Here is a 20185-nt window from a genome sequence, read left to right as displayed (position 1 = left end):
TTTTTTACAACAGGATTAATTTAGTTTATGTATATATTTCTTTTAACCTTTTATCATTTGTACTCCTTATCCAACCTCCTTTAGATATAAAAATAATAATAATAATAATAAATTGCTAGATAAAAATATGAGAGCAATTTCGGTAAATACACGTCGTTTCTGAACCGTTGACTCATCTTGACTCATTTTCGTAAAACCTCAACAGTACAAGGAACACTTTTCTTTTTTCCTTTTTTTTTTTTTTTTCTTGGTCTTTTATGGCAGGAGAAATTGAGGAACATCTAAGAAAAATCGCCTCTTCTTCCTTGGCTTTTAGGATCATGATTTTCCCGCGAGAGAAATGAGTTTGGGAGCGTTTTTCTCTTTTACTTATTCTTTATCAACCATTCTCCTTTCTTTCTTTCAGCGGCGACTTTAGCGGTGTGTTCAATCATCAGTGTAATATTAGGAGCACTCGTTCAGTGGCCTGGTCAGGTGAAGGAAGGTCACGTCTTGTCTTCAGTGACCGTAAGTAAGAAATTAATTTGATGTGCATGTTGTTTGATGGAAATATACTTTGTTTATAGTCGACGTGTTATGGTAGATAGATAGATAGATAGATAGATAGATAGATAGATAGATAGATAAACAGACAGATAGACAGAGATAGAGATATAAATAGATAGGTAGGTAGATACGTAAGTGGGTAGATAGATAGATGGATAGATAGATTGAGTGATAGATAGATAAATAGATAGATAGATAGACAGATAGGTGGACAGACAGATAGATGGATGTATAGATTAATAGACAGATAGCTAGATAGATTAAAAATAGTAAAGGCATATTTTGAACGCATCAAGAATCATCAGGCGGAGGGACATGTAAAGGCAATGAGAATAACAAACAGGGAATGGGAATGCCGGACAGGAATGGGAATAACAAGCAGACACATTTAAAATATTTTCTCCCGTTTATTGTGATGAAAATGAACAAATGATAATAGAGAAAAAGCGATGACAAGAATGACGCCACACGCACACACACACACACACACACACACACACACACACACACACATACACACAGACTCGCGGCCTCTTACGAAACATGCGATCTAATGCCAGTGTTATAAGGGATTGAACACCCTTCCCTGGAGACAAAGGAGGATCGAGACCTACAAGGAGAGCCACACGTGGGACTCGATCCTCATAAAACACAGCTCACTTTTACACCTTCAGAAAAAAAGTCATGATAGTTTTTGTTTTTTTTTCATCTTAGGTCTATTTTTCCAGTGAATTCCTAATATATATTCATCTTTCATGGGATATTTATTTGATACTAAGTTCACTGTTATTTTTTTTCAGCCTCGTGATAAGAATGTACGAGTAGTGGAAGGTTATTTTTTTTTTTATCTATTTTTATCACTAAAACTCCGTCAGTGATTTCATACTGGTCGCTAAAATTATATTCGTATCTTACTAATCAATGACACACGCACGCGCGCACGTACACGCACGTCGTATATATCACCAGTGAGAGAGTTATAATAAATAAACGAGAATATATTAACAATAACAACAAGAAACAACAACAACTAACATATTAGGACCCATCATCTTGGCTAACAACGAGAGAGAGAGAGAGAGAGAGAGAGAGAGAGAGAGAGAGAGAGAGAGAGAGAGAGAGAGAGAGAGAGAGAGAGAGAGAGAGAGAGAGTATCGAAACTTTATATAAGACAAGGGGACGAATACTGTAGATAAATAAATAGATAAATAAATAAATAAATAGGTGAATAGATAGACAGTTAAACAAATCAACACCAAGATCATCACAACATTGCATCACACCACCAAAAAAAAAAAAAAAGAAAAAAGAAAGAAACACAAACAATACTTGCAAACAAAAATCATATTAAATAAATCAATATTAAGCGCACTCGGGAACCAATCAACCAAATCAACCAGTCAACCAATCAACCAGTCAATCCAAAGGTAATACGTCAGTCAGTCACATTAACTAGAACACGATAATTTTTTCAATCCATGACCTGAATTCTGATATCCGGGTGTAGACTCCTGGCTGGTTGGGGAGGGCGCATCCTATACCCCAGGAGATGACCCCCGCCAGATCCCACTTGTCGTTCCTCTCGATCACCAAGGGGCCACCGGAGTCACCCTGCAAGGAGAGACACTTTTAGCATTTGTCACACTGAGATCTGCGTGTCACAACGTCCAAGGCTGGATTACAGTGGTGGATGACAGGTGTTGACTCAGTATGTGTTTCTAGTGTCGAGTTAAGTCTTTCAGTGTTAGTCAGTCTTTCTCATAATCATGTATACCTCTTAAAAGACTAATTTTTTTGTACTACAGCCTCTTAAAAATCTTACTTCTGTAGTTTGGCAAAGATGGAATTAACTTCATATTCTTTTCTTCCTTACGCACAGTCTAATAATTTGCTACAGTGATCTAATACTGACAGAAGACGACCATAGCAAGAGTTAGAAAGGAGTTTTAGCACTACAATGGCCGTCTTTCATGGTTCTACTAGTCCTGGCGTGTATCTGAATCTACTTAAATCTGAAATAGAATGGACTCTGTTATCAGTACATTCATAAGGGAAGTTTAAAAGATTACACAAATTTATGGATGAAAATAATAGGTGGACTGCCACACGTAGGCCTGGTGGCTTCTTGCAGCTTTCCTTATTTCATTATGTTCTTATGTTCTTAATTGATCTCTGTAATCCTGCAAGAGCCACTCAGTCTCAGATTCACGATAGAACAGTTTCTCTTGAAAGGTTCCACACACTCACCTCGCAGGCGTCCCTCATTCCCTCGTCATATCCCGCACACATCATGATTCTGGGGATGCTTACAAGGCCGCCGGTCCTCAGGTACATCTTAACACACTCCTCATTGCTTACCACAGGCAGCATCACCTTCTGCATCTTGGCGTGGAGGGGCCCGTCTATGGTACAGGAGTGGCGACAAGAGGAGGAAATAGAGACAGAGGAGAGGGAGAGAAAGAAGAAAAAGAAAGAACGGCGGGGATTTAATGAAAGGATTTGATTCGCTGTAATTTCCCCGTAGACTCCAAAAAAATTGAAGTCCTAAAGGGGAAACTTAAGTATTTTAGGAGTGCCTCACCTCACAGGAGTCCTTGCCGCCCTCTCCGTAGCCCGCACAGATAAAGATGTTGGGGATGTGCTCCACGTAACCTGCCAACCTGTACATTTGCTCACAGTCCCGGTTGGCAATGACGGGCGCTGTCACCTTCTGCAGCACAGAGGGGAGGGGGCCGTCTGGAGGGCAAGGAGGAGAGGGGAAGGGAAGGAGTTAGTCTTGGGTGCGGTGGTGTCTTGGTCTCTCTAGTCAAGTCTTCTACACACACACACACACACACACACACACACACACACACACTTCTTGTTCTCCTTTTTCTTCTCCTTTTCTCCTTTTTTCTCTGTTATTTCCTTCTTGTTCTTTTTGTTCTTGCTCTTCTTCTTCTTCGTTAGTGCCTAGTCGTGGTCGCTGTTTTTTTTGTTTATTTTTGTTTTATTTTATTTGTTTCCTTTTTGATTATCCTTCTCCATCTATTTCTATCTCACGTCCGCTTTTCATGTATTCCTTCCTCTCTCATATCCTGTAGCAGTGCAATCTTCGCCATCTCATCCTCGGTCTTCCTCGTCTTTGGATCTTCATTATATCCACTTCCATGACCTTCCTTGCTTCACGTTCTTGGTTTTTTTTCTTCATCACGTAACCAAAACATCTTAAATCTTGCCTCCTAAACTTCCTCTCCCGCTACAATAACTGTGATTTAATCGGTTCGTATCTTGTTCCTTCTCGCCACCCCGCTCATCCAGCTATCTTCAGTTTAATCACGTCCTCACACACACACACACACACACACACACGATTCCATACAAATCTAGGTGTAAGTGTCATGCCAGGTGAAAAACTAAGCGGTAGTGAGGCGGGAGTGTGGTGGGTAGTGGCTGCGGGTGAGGACAAAGCCTTCAGCATGCAGGGCCAAGCTTGGGGTAATGTCAGCTATGGCCGGTGATTACGTCTCTATATACACACAGCAACGTTTACCTGGTGCACAGGTTGAAGGTACTGTTGTGGTGTTGCAGTCCATATAGGAAGAATGTCAAGAAGTGAGGTGCGTTCATGAATTTACAGTATAATAATAGTGGCGCTTCGAAATTAATGAAAATAGTCGTCAAGGAAAAATAAAAAAAATAGAAATTATTGTAGCTGATTGTTAAGGGAAAAAATAGTGTAGTTGAGCAAAAGAAGATCGTTGATGAACTGTCGATATATAACAAATTCAGTTTTTTTTTTTTTTTGTACCTTCAGCCAATCTACTCAAATGAAATTCACGCAACTACAGACATACATATTTGAGTTTAGAACAGGTAGATTCTACTATGTACAGAGGTTACTTATGTTCAAGATTAAGATGCAGAGATTGTCAAGGCAGTATGCGAGTATTTTTATCAGGAATTTGGGAAAAGAAAGTTATATTGCCGTGTACTGATTATATGTACAGTACGATAGTTTGTCAATGTGTGTACGATTTGCTCCATGTCGTCCTCTTGTCCTAGGTGGAGAATATGTACAACAGGAGGCAAGATGAAGAGACAGAAATGAAAAGGCAACAGAGAACGAAAGGAAATGTAAGATAAGGAAATTATTACAAATGAAATAAAAAAGCAGAATGCATGCCCTTTTTTATAAATATGCGGATAGTTGTTTTAGAATAATGCAGTAAGTAACAGGAGTAAAAAAAAAAATAGAGAAGTGAAACGATAAAGGAATGAAATGCAAATGTAAGAAATTAACCATAGATGAAAGCCAGAATTCTTATTTTCCATCAGCAAGTGAATACTTTCTAATCATGACTAGGCGATAGATAACAAGAGCCAATATGAAGGACAGAAATTAAAAAGCAACAAAAACAAATGAAAACAAATACAAGATAAGGAAATAATTGCAGGGGAAAAGCAAAATTCACACTTTTTTATCAGCCAGTGCACAAGTGTTCTCTTTTAGGTTAATACGACAAAGATTCGTGAAAATGATTTATGATTCAAAACGAGTTAAGGTAGAATCACCACCACAGAGAGTGAAACTATTGGGTGCAAACAAGATAAATGTTGTGAAACTGAAACGTTAGTGAGCGTTTGAGTGGAATGTTACAATCATTGATAGTAAATTAAGATTAGCAATACATATTTCAATATTTTTAGAAGAAAAGAGGTGCAAAATATGAGCATGCATTTGATAAAGATCAGGCATGTGAATGAACTAATAAGTCTCATTAAATGATTAAGGAATACGAAAAAAAAAAAACTATAAAACAAACTAGTTTCTTCATGCACGACATGAAGGTGGAGAGAAACATGAATTACGGAACCAAATGCATCACTTTGTACATCATGAAATTTCACTTATAAATACCTTCATATATTAGATATTTCAAGGGAGCTTCTTTATAAAGGAATCATATTTACATACAAATGAATGAAGCATAATTGTAAAAGAAATTTCCATCTCTATATACATACCAAATATACAAATATATTAATTAAATCACTTTTAAAAATGAGTAACAAATAAACTAGAAAAGTGAGTCTTAATACCATGCAAAACAATCGTTAATCAAGTGCTGTAGGGAGATTTATATTTCATTCAGGTTACAACAAGCATTAAAAACATCTAAGAGTATTGTAACAACAAACTAAGGTACATTTATAACATTGAACAAGCAAAACACACTAAAAAATATCCCCAGAGATCCACACACACACCATATATACACCATAAATAACACATAATAACCTCCAACCCTTTCATTACAGTACCATCCCCCAATGTAAACCCCAACACAAACCTCTAGACCCTTCATTATAGTCCCATATCCCACACACAAACTTTCTCAGCCCCTCCGCACCCTTCACGTAAGCTTCCAGACCCTCCAGTATAGTTTCATACCTTAAATCCAGGTTACCTTTAGGCTTTTTCATTATGGTCACGTTCTCATTTCCTTAGGTCTACTTACACTCTCCCATAACTTTTTCCAGCCTCCCAGAACTTTCCACAGCCTCTCACAGCCTTCCACAGCTTTTTCACCACCTTCCACAGCCTTACAAATCCTTCCAACACCCTCCTGACAGCCTCCCACATTCTACCACAGCCTCCCACCATCCTCCCACAGCCTTCCACTGCCTACCACAGCTTCCCATCAGCTTCCCCACAGCCTTCCAACACCCTTCCACAGTCTCTCACAGCCTCACACATTCTCCCACATCCTCTTACAGTCTTTCACAACCTCCTACTGCCTCCCACAGCCTCTCATCTCGCTCCCCTTTTAGTTCCCGTCAGCAACTCACCTTCATACAGTCGGCCCCATCCCGTGACGTAGCCAGTTTCGTTGAGGAAGGAGTAGTCGTCTTGAGGGATGCAGACAGGGATGATGTTTGGCATGTATTCAATGGGCTTCTCGAACCTAGAAGCGATGGAGGTTTTACAGCAACGCGGAAAAGTAATGAGGAGTTCTTTCTCTTCTTTTTCTTCATTTTTTTTAGCGCGGAAATCAAGCTGACCAATAGTTGCAAGGCAGATTTAGAGAGAATCCTAAGGTATTCTGGTTAAATATATGTCTTCTTCATCTACCCAACCATACCTGTCCTCCCTTCATTAATTATCCCTTCTGGTAAACTCTGGTAAACTGACAAACTTTGGAACGCCCTGCCTGCTTCTGTATATCATCCTTCTTATGACTTGAGCTCTTTCAAGAGGGAGGTTTCAAGACACTTATCCTCCAATTTGAAATGATCCTTTTAATCTTTTTTTTAGGGACTAGCACCTCAGTTGGACTTTCTCGTTCTTTTTGTCACCTTAAGCTAGTGTCTTTCTTATTAACTAAAATAAACAAATAAATAAATAAATAAAACTTGCATATTTTGGACTCACCTGAGGAGGGCCAAGTCGTATTCGAAGGTCCGGGGCTCAAACTGGGGATGCGAGGCGATAATCTGAATGCTCCTCTCCTGGAACGGATACGGTTCATCCGATTTCTCGAGGTCATACTCCCCGAGGCGAATAAGAAGCTCCTCTGGTTGTACGCTGGCGGGAAGACATACAGTGAGGGCCTGTGAGGCGCTAAGACGTGTGTGTGTTCGTGCGTCACTGGGATATGTGTTTGTGGGTGACTTGAGAGGGCGTGTTTAGAAGGGGCTGAGGTGTGTTTGTAGCACGCTGGAGTGTGTTCGTAGGTCGTAAATGTTTGTGGGTCATTTTTGCTTGTGTGTTCATGTTAAGATACGTAGATCATTATGAAGTACACGCATTAGCTACGAAACAAAAAAATAAATAAAAAGCTAGCTTAAAATCCTTTCCAATGCTTTGTCAGTCTGTCAGCACTACAGACATCGAACTAATAGCAATGTCTTAACTTACTTCTCAACGCAATGGGCAGCAGTGATGACCCAGTTCCTGTTGATCAGCGCCGCACCACACTTGTGCAGGAAGGTGACGTGCCTCCACTGCCTCAGGGATACCTGTGGAGGAGATGCGGCTCAGGAAATATGCATTGCAATTCAATGTCTAGGTCATTTATGAACGTTGATAGCGCTTCAAACGGGCAAGTAATGAAGAGTACAATGCTAATAGTAAGATGTGATCCGTGCTGCCTTACCTTACTCCTCCTTCGAGGCATTGATGGAAGAACAAGAAAGGCAATATAAGGATAAACATGATTATCTAATTAGTAAACAAAATTTATGACCAATTAGCAGCAATATTTAACAACTGAATTAAATCAAAGAAAAAGAGAAGCTACTTGTATAAAGTTAACTCACCTGCCACGGGAACTCCCCAAAGAAGGCTTTCTCACCTCCGACGATCCTGCGCATAGGATAGACCGGCCTACCACAGACTGGTGGTGGTGGGGGGGTGGGGAAGGAAGGAAGGGCCAGGAGTGAGTATTCTTGTGTTTCGATGACTCAAAGTTTATATCTGAACTTATTTTTTCCTTTGAGTTGCAGCTTCTAACAATTTGAAAGTGTTATTTATGAAACAGATAATAAAATGTTAAAGTTTCAATCTGAACCTTAGTTTTCTTAGGAATCACAATTAATAAAAAGTCATAAACATTACTGGTGACGAAGTAAACTCTAAAGACTTCATTTATCGTATGCTAATCTTTTTTTTGCATTGAGGTCAAACGGAACAAGTAACAGAAAGATAGGAAAGGCATCCGTCAAACCCAGGGCTCATGAAGCTGTGCCCTAGTCAGGTGTCTGTAACAATACACACAAACCGATCACTCACTGTCCTTAGCGTCTGCATTCTTGAGCATCTCCAGTAACTGGTCCACTTGTTCCTGTATCCCCTCCTCTGCCTCACCACTGCCGCTTCCACCCACCTCTGAAGAAGAATCCGGTTTTTGAGAGGTTGAAGGTACGCTCGGACTTGGCGTTACTTCCTCGGAGCTGTCTGGCTGTGGCTTCAGTGTAGTGGCTATTGGCTTCGGTGTGGTGGGTTGGGGCTTCAGTGTAGTGGATGTGGGCTTCGTTATCGGCCGTACGACTAATGGTCTAAAGGTCGTAAATAAAGGTCCCTCTGTGGGCTGCTCCGTGCCGGCGGTTGGTCCGGGGAAGACGATCGGAGCGAATCTTGTGGTCGTTTCCGAGGACGTTGAGGAGATCGTGGTGGTCTCTGGACTCGAAGTCGTCGCCGTGGACTCACTGGACGAACTTGTGTCCTCGGATGATGAGGCGACGGGGATGAGGGTCGTAGGAAGGATACTCGGAAGGGTCGTTTCTTGAGTGACTACTGAAGGGGTCGTCTCCACTTCACCAGTCGCGGGACTGGGTGTGGTGGCGGGAGAGTCTGAGTACATGGTGGTGGTGTGGTGGCCTTCTGGTAAACGGAGAGTGGTCAAGGAATCCACGCCTTCCTCATGGATGCTTCCTTCAGGGCGTCCTTCTTCAGATATGGTTGTTTGGGCCAAGGGTATTGTCGTGGTGTCCTCTTGAGGTGCCTCAGTGCCTGGAGCTCCCACAGGGGTCGGGGAAGCGATGTCAACAGGAGTCGATCCACCTGCTGCGCCTACGTCAGTTTTCTCCGAGGTTGGTACTTCGGTGGTGTCCTCCTCGCCACCAGAGGGAACTTGTGGTTCTTGGGTCACAGCAGTACTCGCCACACTTTCAGTACCTTCGCCACCATCTTCACTACCTTCCTCACCTTCTCCAGTGATTCCCCCGTCTACCCCTTCAACACCTTCAGTAACTGTTGAAGTCTCGGTCACTGTTTCAACGCCTTCATCATCGCTTATAGTTACTCCTCCTGCCTCTCCTTCAGCGCTTCCTCCATCTTGGCCTGCGGAGGGAGTGGTGGGATCCAGAGGGCCTGAGGAGGGGGAGGGGTCCACCGCCACGCTCACCTCTGTACCCTCCACCGGGTCCTCCTCAGTGCCTTGCGTCGGGGTCTCCCCCTCTGCCTCTCCGTCAGAAGTGGGAGCGAGAGATCCTACCGTGGACGACTCTTCTCCCTCTGTTGTCCCTTGCTCTCCTGCTGTGTGTTCTTCTCCTACTGTCTCTTGTCCTCCCGCTGCGTCTTGTCCTCCCGCTGGGTCTTGTCCTCCCGCTGGGTCTTGTCCTACCGCTGCGTCTTGTCCTGCCGCTGCGTCTTGTCCTCCCGCTGCGTCTTGTCCTACCGCTGCGTCTTGTCCTGCCGCTGCGTCTTGTCCTCCCGCTGGGTCTTGTCCTACCGCTGCGTCTTGTCCTGCCGCTGCGTCTTGTCCTCCCGCTGTGTCTTGTTCTGCCGCTGCGTCTTGTCCTCCCGCTGCGTCTTGTCCTCCCGCTGCGTCTTGTCCTCCCGCTGGGTCTTGTCCTACCGCTGCGTCTTGTCCTCCCGCTGCGTCTTGTCCTCCCGCTGCGTCTTGTCCTCCCGCTGGGTCTTGTCCTACTGCTGCGTCTTGTCCTCCCGCTGCTTCTTGTCCTGCCGCTGCGTCTTGTCCTCCCGCTGCTTCTTGTCCTGCCGCTGCGTCTTGTCCTGCCGCTGCGTCTTGTCCTGCCGCTGCGTCTTGTCCTCCCGCTGCTTCTTGTCCTCCTATTGTCCCTTGTACACCATCCTCTGTACTGTCTGCTTCTCCTGCTGTCTGTTGTCCTCCCGCTCCCTCCTCTGTACTGTCTGTTTGTCCTGTTGTCTGTTGTCCTCCTGTTCCCTCCTCAGTACTGTCTGTTTGTCCTGTTGCCTGTTGTCCTCCCGCTCCCTCCTCAGTACTGTCTGTTTGCTCTCCTACTGTCTGTTGTCCTCCCGCTCCATCCTCAGCACTGCCTGTTTGTCCTCCCGCTGTTCCTTGTTCTTCTGCTGCCCCCTCTGCACTGTCGGTCTGTCCTTCTGTTGTCCCTTCTACACCATCTTCTGTACTATCAACTTGTCCTCCCTCTCCACCCTCTGCACTGCCTGCTTGTCCTCCCGTCATCATTTGTACACCATCTTCTTGTCCTTCTCCGTCTTCTTGTTGTCCTCCTACTGTCCCTTGTACGCCATCTTCTATACTGTCTGTGTGTTCTCCTACTGTCTCATCCCCCTGCATGCCGTCTTGTCCTCCTGCTGCTCCTTCACTCGTGGGTTCTATCGGGCCGAGATCAACCGGGGAAGTAGTACTAGTGGGGTCAACAAAACCAGGGATCTGTGGCCTTGGTTTTTCAGCTTCCTCAGGTAAAGTTGACTCTGGGTTTCCTTCGCTCACTTCGCTATGTTCTGCGTCACTCCCTTCACCCTCTGGTTCTCCTTGCGTCGTGTCCGATTCCTCCGAGCTGTCGATCTGGTTGGAGACGTCGCTGGGCAGCTCAGTGATGTTAGTACCTTTGGGCAGCTTGCAGCATGACCCGAAGTAGAAGCTGCAGGAAAAGGTGGACGTTAATACGATGCTGACCTAACCTAATCTAACCTAATTTTGTGTATGGGTTAGTGGAGGTGTGTGGTAAGACCGCAGGTTATAGGTGGTGGATGAGTGGAAGAATTAGTCTACGAATTATCGAAATAATTGAAGGGTTATTTGACAATTGTCCAGTGCAGTCAAAGAATTAATCCATTAAATACCAAAATTATCAAATATTTAATTGACTCATCACCAAAACAACTGGAGGCTTAACCGACAATTGACCAAAACTGTTACTTAAATGGTTTTTCAACACGACCAACCAATCAGAGAGCTAACAGTTAACCAAAACAATTAATGGATTAATCAACAGAAAACCAAAACAATGAAAGAATAAAATCAGCTAATGACCAAAGCAATCAGAGAATAAACATACAATTGATCAGAGCAGAGGATTAATCGACAGTTAAACAAAACCGACATAAAGACACAACGAAACAGCAAATCGACAAATAACTTAAAAAAAAAAAAAAAGGACAAACCCATTACTGACCGAGACACATAAAAGACACACAGGGAATACACGTGGAGACCCTGGTGGCTTCTTGCAGCTTCCCTTACTTTATGTCCCTATGTCCACTCACCTGTCCATACACGTGCCCAGGTGCGATCCTTTAGCCTTCATACAGTCCCAGGCAAACATACAGGTGCCCTCCTCTGCATTGGCGGTGCATCTGACTGGCTTGATGTTGCGAGAGTATCCTGCAGGTAAGGTCAGGTCAGGTTGGACATTCTATAGGTTGGAGTTATTTCATCTGTCTTACATTCGTCATTATTATCGTACTTGGGGTCATGGTCTTTGTTTTATATCACTGTATTGCTTCGAAGGAGTATTTATGGCTAAGTAAGTTTTTATTCATATTTTCGTTTTAGTTTTCTTGGTTATTTTGTTATTAGTTTATTTAGTTTCGTTTTCATGCTTCGTGTTGTTAGATTATTATTATTATTATTATTATTATTATTATTATTACTACTACTACTACTACTACTACTACTACTATTACTACTACTACTACTACTACTACTGTTACTACCACTTCTACTACTACCATCATCATCACCATCTTCATCACCTTTCAATACTGAAAAAAAAATGAAGAAAAAGAAAGAGAGAGAAGAAAAAGAAATTATACGTAATGTTATGGGTAAGAAGATGAATTTACAATAAGAACAAGAACGAAAACGAACAAGAGTAAGAAAAGAAAAAAAAGAGAGCAAACGTAAAGAGGAGGAGGAGAACGAGAAAGAGGAGCGAAAGGAGAAGGAGACTGACAAAGAAGAAGGAGAACGAGGAGGAGAAAAACGACAAGTAGAGAAAAAAATAAACGCAGAAAAAAAAAACAAGAAGGAAAAGAGAAAAAGCAAAAAAAAAAAAAGAAGATAAAAGAAAAGAGAAAGAACACCTTAAGCTAAAACAAGACGCTTCAACAACCCAATTAGTAAACTTAAGACATAGAGACGGAAAAGAAAGAGCCAGTTTGTCCTACCATAGCGACTACCTCGAAGGATAGCGAAAGGGAAGGAGGCGGCCACGGACAGGCACACAAACAGGCACGCCACTCGCAGCAGGCCCCTCGACCTGCTGGCGGGGGTAGACATTCTGACGGCGACGCTGAAGATGATGGGCAGTCTGCGGGAGAAGAGAGAGAAAGGTATTAGGTGATGGGGGAAGGAAAGTGGCGTTATGTGGGCAGTGAGGGTGGTGTTGATGGAGGAAATGGTGATGGTAGTGGTAAGGATAAAGATGTTGCAAGTTGTGGTGGTTGATGGTGAATGATGAATGATGGTGATGGTGAATATAATGATGATGACCATGATGATGAAGTGATGCTAATAGTGGTGATGGTGGTGGTTTATGATGATGGGCAAGGTAATGATGGTGATGACGAAGTGATGGTAATGAGGTGATGATCATGGTTTACGATGGTGGTGAAGATGCGGTGGCGGTGGTGATGGTGGTGATGGTGATGGTGGTAGTAGTGGTAGTTGTACTGACACTAGTTATTAATTACTTGTCATTTACTGCTAAAAAAAAATAACATTACGAGCAAATATAGTTTCAATAAATAACTCAAACGTGTAGTCTCTCTCTCTCTCTCTCTCTCTCTCTCTCTCTCTCTCTCTCTCTCTCTCTCTCTCTCTCTCTCTCTCTCTCTCTCTCCATACACATTCATAATAACAATCCCAGTCTCGAGTTTTCATTGACTTTCAGAGGTGCAGCCTTGACCGTCGACTTAGTTAGGACAATGGCGGTGACGTGGGTCCCTTATTATGATTCTATATGAGGCCTCTTCGCCCTTTTCCGTGACACACAGGAACTTAGAACTGGCCTTGTCCCATTCCTTGCATTTCGTCATTTCCCAGCTCAGTCCAGTCCATCTCTATCTCATTTGTTTCACGTTATTTGGTGTTATGTCATATTGTGTGTTTATGTTGTAAGGGAAGTCTGTGTATGGATAGTACTGGTAGTAGTAGTAGTAGTAGTAGAAATAGTTGTGGTGTTTAGAGAATTTTTTATCTCTCCTTCTCCTTAACTGCCGTCAGTGTGTGAGTATGCGTGTGTGTGTGTGTGTGTGTGTGTGGCTGTGAGCGCCTCCAGCTCCCCACAGTCTCCCGTTAGCTGCTCTCCCATCATTAGTTCTCTCAGGGAAGAGAATTCTGGACGGAGGCTCTCGTGGGGAAGCAGCGCAGATGTCTCATAGCGGGAAAGTGGTCGTGTGATGGCGAGGAAGAAGAGGAAGAAGGAAAAAAAGGGAAGAAGGAGGTGGAGAATAAGAAAAATGAAGGTATTAATAGAAGAAAACGGTAGGTGTATTTTTACGAATAAAATGTACAAACAGTTCTAATTTTGGCTTAAAGAAAGAAAATATTTCAAGTTGAAGATTCTGCATGTCAGTAAATCTGCCCTGTATTTGTTTATGTATTCACGTATGTTTGCAGTAAGTATGTATTTGCGTCTCTCTCTCTCTCTCGCTCTCTCTCTTTCTCTCTCTCTCTCTCTCTCTCTCTCTCTCTCTCTCTCTCGTTGAAAGTAAAATCACGTGACACTCAGTGGCCAGGCCTCGTCAAGGTCACTGAGCCTTGCCATTATCTTTTCCCTCTCAGGACTTCAAGGCGAGGATCCTCCCTCTTCTTTTTTTCCACCTCTCTTTCTCTTTTTGTGGAAGTTTCATTAGTCTGTGATGTGTTGGTGGACCTCAAATATGCTAGCTTCGCAATTAATCTTTACATGTCGTCTCTCATTAGCAAGTGATGCATAAATATCCGCTTTTTTTGCATGATATGATTTAATATACACATCTCTGCAAGTGGTAAGTTTTTGTCGTGTTTGTGCCCAATTAAAGTTCTGAAAGTCGATGGATGAAAGCTTTTTATCTATTTTTTTCTCTCATTTCCTCGTCGCGGCATCACCAGTATTCATTACAAGTGTCCTCAGGTTACACTCTTACATGCTGAAGACACGCAACCCACAGCCAACTCGAATAACATTATTAGTAAATGTTTCTGGGTATTTATTTAAGAATACCCATGAAAAGGAATAGAGAACTTTCCTGTGCCATCCATAGAAAACGCTGGTGTCTGGTAACTATTTCTCATGTTTTCAATATTAAAACGTCTCTCTTGCACGAACGAGGACGAAATAACCATTGGTTGATTGGAGATTAAAAAGAACATTGTTGGATTCTATAAAGCAATTGTTAGAAACGGAAACAGTTATATATTTGTAACACCGTACAGTCAACACAACTTCCTTCCCATCAAATATAAACGCACCAATACAACCAGAAAGCAAGGAAAAAAAAATTGCATTTTATTACTGAATATTAAAAAGTAGCAATACTGGGATCTACTATGCAAGTATAAGTTAAAACGGAAAAAATCGAACACTGAATAGTAACCCCGTACAGAAGGATCAGGGGACCGTCTTCAGTAAACTCGCGCAACTTAGGTACGTTCGTTTTCCCTCAGGTGCAGCGATGGTGTTGTGGTGTTTTTTACCGTGTGCCGTGCCTTAACAGCCCCTTCCTTCCCTTGCCTAACCACCGCCAGCGACCAGAGGATGCAGCAAAGATGAGGGAAGGGAGAAAGAACAGTTAAATGGATGTGAAAACTTGGAAAACAGGAAAATACACCGGCTTTCTTTTTTCTGGTCATTCTCTCTCTCTCTCTTCTCTCCACTCGACTCCTCAGGTATAGTAATGTGTTAATTTATCGTTGTCTTTATTTATTATTGATCCTAATGATGATTTATTGATGTTATTGTTGTAGTTACTGATGTTTATGTTATTGCTGGTGTTAATGTTATTACTGTTGTTGTTTTTGCCAATTACGCTGTTAACGATGTTGTTATTGTCACCATTTTAACGGCGGTGGTGACTGGGGGTGTAGGTGATGATTGCGATGATGGTGAAGATTGTGGTAATGGTGGGGATTGCGGTGGTGAAGGTGGTGGCGGTCGTAGCGGTGGCGGGGGGCTTGCGATGGAGATCTTGGGGGTGGGGGAGGGAGTGATGAACATTGTGGTGGTGGTGGTGGGGGCAAGAATCCTCGTGTTACTTTTTCTCAATGTTTCTCACACACACTCGGGGCAAGAAGTGAACACGTTTGGCAGTACCGTTAGTTGCTGTTTGTCTGTTGTTCTGGGTGTATCCTACCTATACTACTACTAATACTAGTAATGATAATGATGATAAGACCGAGGCGTTATTTTCATCACCATAATGGATCGGTGATGGATATTATCTTTAGTTTCGTTATTATTATGTTCTCGTACGAGTATTTGGCAGGAAGAGATGAGATCATGAGAAAAAAAAAAAAGCATTCTGGATATATGAAGTGAACCGATTCCATGGAACTCAAAGAAAATCAACAGAAAATAGATAAAAAGAAAGATGATTACAAAGATAACAGAACAAGAAGAATAAAGTAATAAAAAAAAGATAAGAAAAAACCTACCGAATGATGAGAGACAAGAGAGAGAAAATAATAAGACGGAATCGCGGAAAATAACACGAAAAAAATAAAAATACGAAGATAAGAATAAGTGAGAGACAGATGACCATGCCGCGAATAAGATTGTCCATCAGGTCTCAGTGTAGGAACGGTACTGCGACAAGAACCTCCCGCCGCCAAGATGGTTCCGTTGGTCCTTCAGAACGACCTTGTCTCGAGCATTGACCTTCATGAACGCCTTCCTTGACCTCCATGTGTGTGCGTGTGTGTGTGTGTGTGTAAGTAGGTAGTTAAGTGGGTATGTAGCTGGTACTTATTAATCATTACTCGTGAATTAAGGTCAAGAAATAATAATAATCAAGTACTTCTATGCGGTCATTCTTATTTTAAATTAGTAAAGAAAGGAGGAAAATTTCTTGAGGTTCATTTTTAATTAATAGATAGGTAGTTAATTGTCATCTATCAAGATTATCTACTCGCGAATTAAGATCAAGTGACAATAGCGAATATTTTCCTGCACTCTTTCTTACTTGAACTGGCAAAGAAAAGGAGAAACAAAAGAGAAAAGGACAAGGGTGCGATTTTGATCAATACTTCTCTGTGGTAAAGGAAGTGAGAAGATTTTTCCTCTCCATCATCATTATCATTCTTTTTTTAAGGTACAGCGTGTAACATAAACATCAATCACACATACACACACACACACACACGCACACACACACACACACACTTGCATTCCACTCAACACATTCCCTTCGCTGGCCAAGTGAACGAAAAGTTGTACATTTTTTTCTTGGATGAAGTGAGGAGCTACCAATGACTGTGAGAAAGACACTTAGCCAACCAGTCAGCCAGTCAGTCAGTCAGGCAGCCAGTCAGATAGGCAGGCACCCAAACACCCACCCACCCACCCAGCACCACCCTGCCCCGGGCGCCCAACTGAGAACACACTCAAACTCCTTCGGTTCAGCTTAATCTTCTTCATCTGCTACTCCTCGACATAAGACACTCCTTTAAATGCGTGCCTGTGTGTGTGTGTGTGTGTGTGTGTATGTGTGTGTGTGTGTGTGTGTGTGTGTGAGGGGCAGGAGGCAAGTTCGTGTGTGGGTCAGCCAAAAATACCTTAAGATACTAATCAAGAAATTGTTCTCTACACTACTCACCACTTCAGGTCGTCGATCCTTGTGTGTGTGTGTCTGTGTGTCTGTGTCTGTGTGTCTGTGTGTGTGTGTGTGTGTGTGTGTGTGTGTGTGTGTGTGTGTGTGTGTGTTGTGTGTGCGTGCTGTCTAGGTGCGTGTACGGCTCATGGTACGCAAGCACACACAGTAGGCGCGTGTACACACTTTTCTCACACTTGCACACACGGACACCCAGCGCTAAGTCCACTAGTGAAGTGCTTCTCTCACTTCAGCTCGTCTTCATGTGCAGGCGCGTGTGCTTCTGTCATATCACGTTATTGCGAGTGTTTCCTCTGCACCTCTTCCTCTCTCCTCTCCCTTGGCGAAATAACAAGTAGAAGAACTCAAGAACTGCCGGGTTTGTCTGCCACTTCTGAGCCGCGAGGTAGAGTGAGCCAGTGAGTGAGTGAGGGAGAGAGAGAGAGAAGGAGGCGGCGTCACACACACCCAGCCCACACAAAGACTCACCACCGACTGAAGGAAGAAGAGCGAGTGAGTCTCTTGCCCCTTCTTCCCTCCATCCAGACCACCACCATCTCCTCCACCTCCTCCTTCCCCCTCGCCACTTTCCTCCTCTTCCTCCTCCTCCTCCTCGCTCCTCCCCCTCCCATGCTCTGGAAAGTCCATAAAGTTTCGCTCAGAAGGACGTCAGTTTCACTTCCTCAAGAGCCACTTTCGTTCACTCCTCCTCCTCCTCCTCCTCTTCTTCCCCTCCTCCTCCTCCTGCTCCTCTATTATCTCCCCATCATCCATCCTTCCATCTCTTCCTCCGTCTTTCCTTCCGTCCCTCCCTCCCCTACATCGCAAGTAGGAAAAATACGAGCGATGTGTAAAGGGGAGGAGTAATAAAGAAGGTGAGGTGAATGAATAGAGAGGTTATTGTACTCTCTATGTTTTTCTTATTTTTATTTTGATTCCTATTCTTATTTTTACTTTTATTATCCTCATTATCATCTTCGTTATCATCGTAATAACCGTCTGGGTCTTTGTTAGGTTTGTTTGTAGATATGGAGAGAGAGAGAGAGAGAGAGAGAGAGAGAGAGAGAGAGAGAGAGAGAATGTGATTGGTATGAAGGTTAGTACAAGGACGATTTTTGTTTATGTCACCAAGTCCTCTCTCTCTCTCTCTCTCTCTCTCTCTCTCTCTCTCTCTCTCTCTCTCTCTGTAACGGAGAGTCCAACCACGTCTCAGTATAAGAGTTTCCACGAGTTCCTCTCCTCCTCCTCCTCCTCCTCCTCCTCCTCTTCCTCCTCCCCCAGCAATCCTCCATTAATTAAGTCATAACCTTGTCTTCCGTTTTCTGTTAGGTTTAAAATTTGAGCGAGTTTGTTATTCTTTTATTTTCTTGTTATTTTCTCCTCCTAAGTAAATAAATATTAGACTGTAGATTCAAAGGTATATCACAAGAGTAAGGATGAAGAGGAAGAGGAGGAGGAAAAGGAGCAAGAGGAGGAGGGGGAGGAACAAGAAGTAATTGAGATTGAGGAGGGGGAAAATGAAAAAGCACATACGTATTTACAGCGAGAAAGAGAACGCGAGGCAAGAGAACTGATTGTGAAGATGAGAAGGAAGAGTGATGGAGAAAAAAAAGAAGAAGCAAAAGAAAGAGAAGAAAACGAACGAGTACTAAAACATACCAAGGAGAAGACGGAGAAGAGGAGGAAGAAGAACAAGAACAAGAAGAACAAGAACAAGAACAAGAGGAAGTGATGGACGAAAAAAAAGCAGAAGAGGAACGAATACTTAAAAAAAAAACTACTAAGGCGAAGACGAAGAAGAAATTATGAAAAAAAAAGAAAAAGAAAAGGAACATGTACTAAAAGACACCAAGAAGACGGCGAAGAAGAAAAAGAAGAGACATTGGCCGAGGGAAATAATCAAGAAGAGAGAGACTGTGAGGCGAGAAATATGTGTGTAAAAGATAGCACATGAACAAGACTCGCCAGGTGCGCTGCCGTGGCTGGCACCACCTGGGCTGGAACCACGTGGAAAGGAACCCAGAGAGACCCGGAACAGGGAATTAATGAACCTGGAGGAAAGATGGACAGGTAGCCAGACTGAACCAATACCCCACCTTGTTTATTTTTTCTAGTGTTCTTTTTCTTGTTTGATTTTTGTAGTATAAGAACATTAGAACATAAGAACACAGAATTAATGAACACACACTTGGAGAAACAGGGAAAGATGGACAGGTAGCCAGACTATACTAATACTTATACCTCGCCTTGTTTATTTTTCTTGCTGTTCTTTTTTATATTGTCTGAGTTTTTTACTGTAAGAACATAAGAACACAGGGAATTAAGGAACACACACTTGAGGAGACTGAAAAGGTGGACAGGTAGCCAGACTGGAGCAGTACCTCGTCTTGTTTATTTCCTTCTTGTTTCTTTTATTGTTTTGTCTTTTTTTTTTTTTTGCCATAAGAACATAAAAACAAAGAATTAAATGAATAAACACACTTAGAGAAACAGAGGAGATGGACAGGTAGCGAGAGTAAACCAATAATCTCACCTTGTTTTATTTCTCTCTCATTAATTACCTTTTTTTAATTTGTTTAATCATTTATTTATTTATTTACTTATTTATTGCTATAAGAACTGAAGGAATTAAATGAACACGCACCTGGAGAGAGGGAAAAGACAGACAGGTAGCCAAACTAAAACCATTACCGACTTAATTTATTTGTCTCCCGTTGCATTCATTCATTCATTAATTCTCTCTCTCTCTCTCTCTTTATCTTAAGAACCAGAACATAAATATCAAACCAACTCGTACCCATAAACAGACAATCAGACAGACGGACAGGCGAGACAGGTGGCCATACAAAACTAATACCTTGTTTTAATTTTTCTCATTGCATTCATTCACTCTTTAACTCCTTTTTTTCTATTATACAAGCTTGATTGGAAAAAACAGAAAGAATCAAAGAAACACACTTAAAGAGACAGGTAGCTAGACTAAACAAATCCTTTATCTTCTTTATTTCTTTTTATTGCGATCATTCACTCATTAACTCACTATTTCTTAGCCATTTGAACCAGACTAGAATAGAATAAACACGTACAGACACAGACAGGTAGGTAGACTAAAACAAATGGATTATCTTGTTTATT

General features: G+C 42.5%; 1 protein-coding gene and 1 long non-coding RNA gene across 4 annotated transcripts in view; one reads left to right on the top strand and one right to left on the bottom strand.

The window, feature by feature from the left end:
• Positions 1–935: 935 nt before the first annotated feature.
• Positions 936–20185, bottom strand: part of LOC135109807 (mucin-22-like) — a 51756-nt gene continuing 32506 nt past the window's right edge. Inside the window, exons 1-10 of one of the 3 annotated variants that reach the window (XM_064021509.1) lie at positions 17057–17563; positions 12428–12570; positions 11525–11642; positions 8321–10899; positions 7849–7925; positions 7448–7548; positions 6962–7114; positions 6379–6494; positions 3128–3282; positions 936–2157 (exon numbers count right to left, since the gene is read on the bottom strand). In XM_064021509.1, coding sequence (XP_063877579.1) covers positions 1999–2157; positions 3128–3282; positions 6379–6494; positions 6962–7114; positions 7448–7548; positions 7849–7925; positions 8321–10899; positions 11525–11642; positions 12428–12539 — 3570 coding nt within the window. In that variant the 5' untranslated portion in view covers positions 12540–12570; positions 17057–17563 and the 3' untranslated portion in view covers positions 936–1998. Of the gene's footprint in view, positions 2158–2793; positions 2949–3127; positions 3283–6378; positions 6495–6961; positions 7115–7447; positions 7549–7848; positions 7926–8320; positions 10900–11524; positions 11643–12427; positions 12571–17056; positions 17564–20185 lie in introns of those variants that run through there. The other 2 variants (XM_064021510.1, XM_064021508.1) reach the window with 2 other exon arrangements.
• Positions 14884–20185, top strand: part of LOC135109809 (uncharacterized) — a 43602-nt gene continuing 38300 nt past the window's right edge. The window contains exon 1 of the long non-coding RNA XR_010272908.1: positions 14884–15131. This is a non-coding gene — a long non-coding RNA (uncharacterized LOC135109809). The remainder of the gene's footprint in view (positions 15132–20185) is intronic.

Source organism: Scylla paramamosain, chromosome 19 (assembly GCF_035594125.1).
Source record: "Scylla paramamosain isolate STU-SP2022 chromosome 19, ASM3559412v1, whole genome shotgun sequence".
Lineage (NCBI taxonomy): Eukaryota > Metazoa > Arthropoda > Malacostraca > Decapoda > Portunidae > Scylla > Scylla paramamosain.
This window is presented reverse-complemented; position numbering and strand designations above follow the sequence as displayed.